The 2,056-nt window shown below is 31.9% G+C and overlaps 1 protein-coding gene across 1 annotated transcript in view; it reads right to left on the bottom strand.

The window, feature by feature from the left end:
• The window catches only part of LOC110315456 (vomeronasal type-2 receptor 116-like), a gene marked incomplete at its 3' end in the record, with an annotated part of 8,812 nt that overhangs the window by 3,114 nt on the left and 3,642 nt on the right, over positions 1-2,056 (bottom strand). The window contains 2 exon segments of the mRNA XM_021189508.1: positions 62-289; positions 988-1,972. Of these exon segments, the coding sequence (XP_021045167.1) occupies positions 62-289; positions 988-1,972 (1,213 nt within the window).

Raw genomic sequence — 2,056 nt, forward strand, 5'->3', positions numbered from 1 at the left:
AGTAGAGGATATTTGAGGTAATTATAATACATACGAAGCTTTAAAATTATGACTAAATTACCTGATCAATATCTGTAGCCCACTCCATCATTTCCTTAGACATATATAGCTGCTCACCACTTGGAAGATGCGCTGAAAATCTTCCTATTTTCATTTTAAGTCCATAATCTTTTTGAAAATCCATGATATAGAAAATGTCATACTTTACATCCTGTTTCAAATTCTGGTTCATGTAGACTAGGTCTCCAGCAGGATTTACAAATTGTAATGTCTTCAGAATAGAGAACATCTAAAACATATTTGTCATTTTAGTTTCAACCGGCTTACATATAAGAATGGAAAGTATTATGTTTAGAAAGTTTCTAATTATTATTATCCTTTCCAAAAATCTAACTTTATCAGAAGTACTCAGTACTAAAGTCAAAAATAAATTTCATGAAGATGTAAAGTTAGTTCCACTTTTTTTACTAATACAATTTTCTTTCTGGACTTGATGCTTTAAAACCTAAACTCCTGATATTTATGATTGGAGAGTAATGACATGTTCTCCATGTTTTTTCAACCAGTAGTGTTATTTTATTACAGACAATGTAATAGAAAGTATTATTAAGAAAATTTAATGGAAAAATACTTGATATTCTTAGAGATCTCTTTATTAAACTGATTAAGAACTTTTGAATAACATAAAAGATATGTCATTTTCTTATTGCTGTTTAATAATTTCATGATAAAAATTAATGCATGAAACAAATATGTGGTTAAAAATCTGTACAAAATTTTGTGACTTGGATTGTGAATGCTGATTTGCATACCAATGTTGACTATGTCATATTACATGACAGTAACATGACCTGCCACCTATGTAATAATGGAGAACAGAACTATGTTCATTTAAGTGTGAAATTTCTTATTGACATGGCTTTAGAGCACGTGGTTCTATTAAAACACTCAAACCATATAAACACCATTTTGTGTAACACTCATTACCTTCCAAGGGTCAAATTCCAGTTCTATCCCAGCATTCTTTGACCATGTGTCTACTTGTTGCAGAAGCATCTCATGAAGTGAGAGGGCCACAGCATACATACCATTGTATAGGTTGTAGCATGTATCACTCATGGCCATTCCAAATGGTGTCATGAATAACCATTTAAATACATTTTTGGTGGGNCAATTCTTCAGCTTCTTACAATTAGAGGGTGGCAATAAACAACTAAAATATGTCCACCATAGTTTGGCTAAGTAAAATCCACTACTGTAGTTTGAAGNGTGTACTCTTTGGATAAATTGTTCAAAGCCAGATATTTCAGGTTTNTGGTGTGAAAAAATGAAAGTCCCCATAGAGGAGTACAGCAAGAAATTTCCTAGAAACGTGATCATATCAAATTGTGACACACTAACCCAGATTCGAAAAATGCCTTCAGATTTGAACACAATGAGGGCATGGATCATGGAAGAGTCTTTGTATCCATAAACTATCACAACTTTTGCTGATGACATTAAGATTTGTTTATAATACATATGTAACTCTTTAAGGTCCATGAACTTATCAATTTTGATAATAATAGCAACCGATAAACAGATAATGTTGTTTTGCATTTCTCTTCTCAATTCAGAAAGGAATTGAATTCCATGGTCATCATTTGTTACTATCGCTCCTATCCAGTTCCATCTGAAATAAACCACTAAGGACACCATGGCTAGTGGTAGAGATGTGTCCTTTGGAGATATCTGGTAAAGATGAGGAANTTGCTCATTATCACTCAAATGAAGATGAAAATGACCACAGTAAAGCTGAAAAATACATAACATAGGCAACAATATGAACATGAACGAATGCAGAGGAATACTTGTAAAAGCAAAGTGTGCTTGAGTAAAATGTATTCATGAGAGAAAGTATTTATTCTTCATCTCATTATTACAAATGTATCCAACCTCTTGTGAGTCTCTAAATAATATAAATATACTGAGTCTTCTTGTATAATATTTCATAATACTGCTGTCTCCCATTTATGATAAATTTGTTTTGTTTGCCAGAAAACATATCTGTGTATTT

Source organism: Mus pahari, unplaced genomic scaffold, assembly GCF_900095145.1.
Source record: "Mus pahari unplaced genomic scaffold, PAHARI_EIJ_v1.1 scaffold_12491_1, whole genome shotgun sequence".
Taxonomy (NCBI): Eukaryota; Metazoa; Chordata; class Mammalia; order Rodentia; family Muridae; genus Mus; species Mus pahari.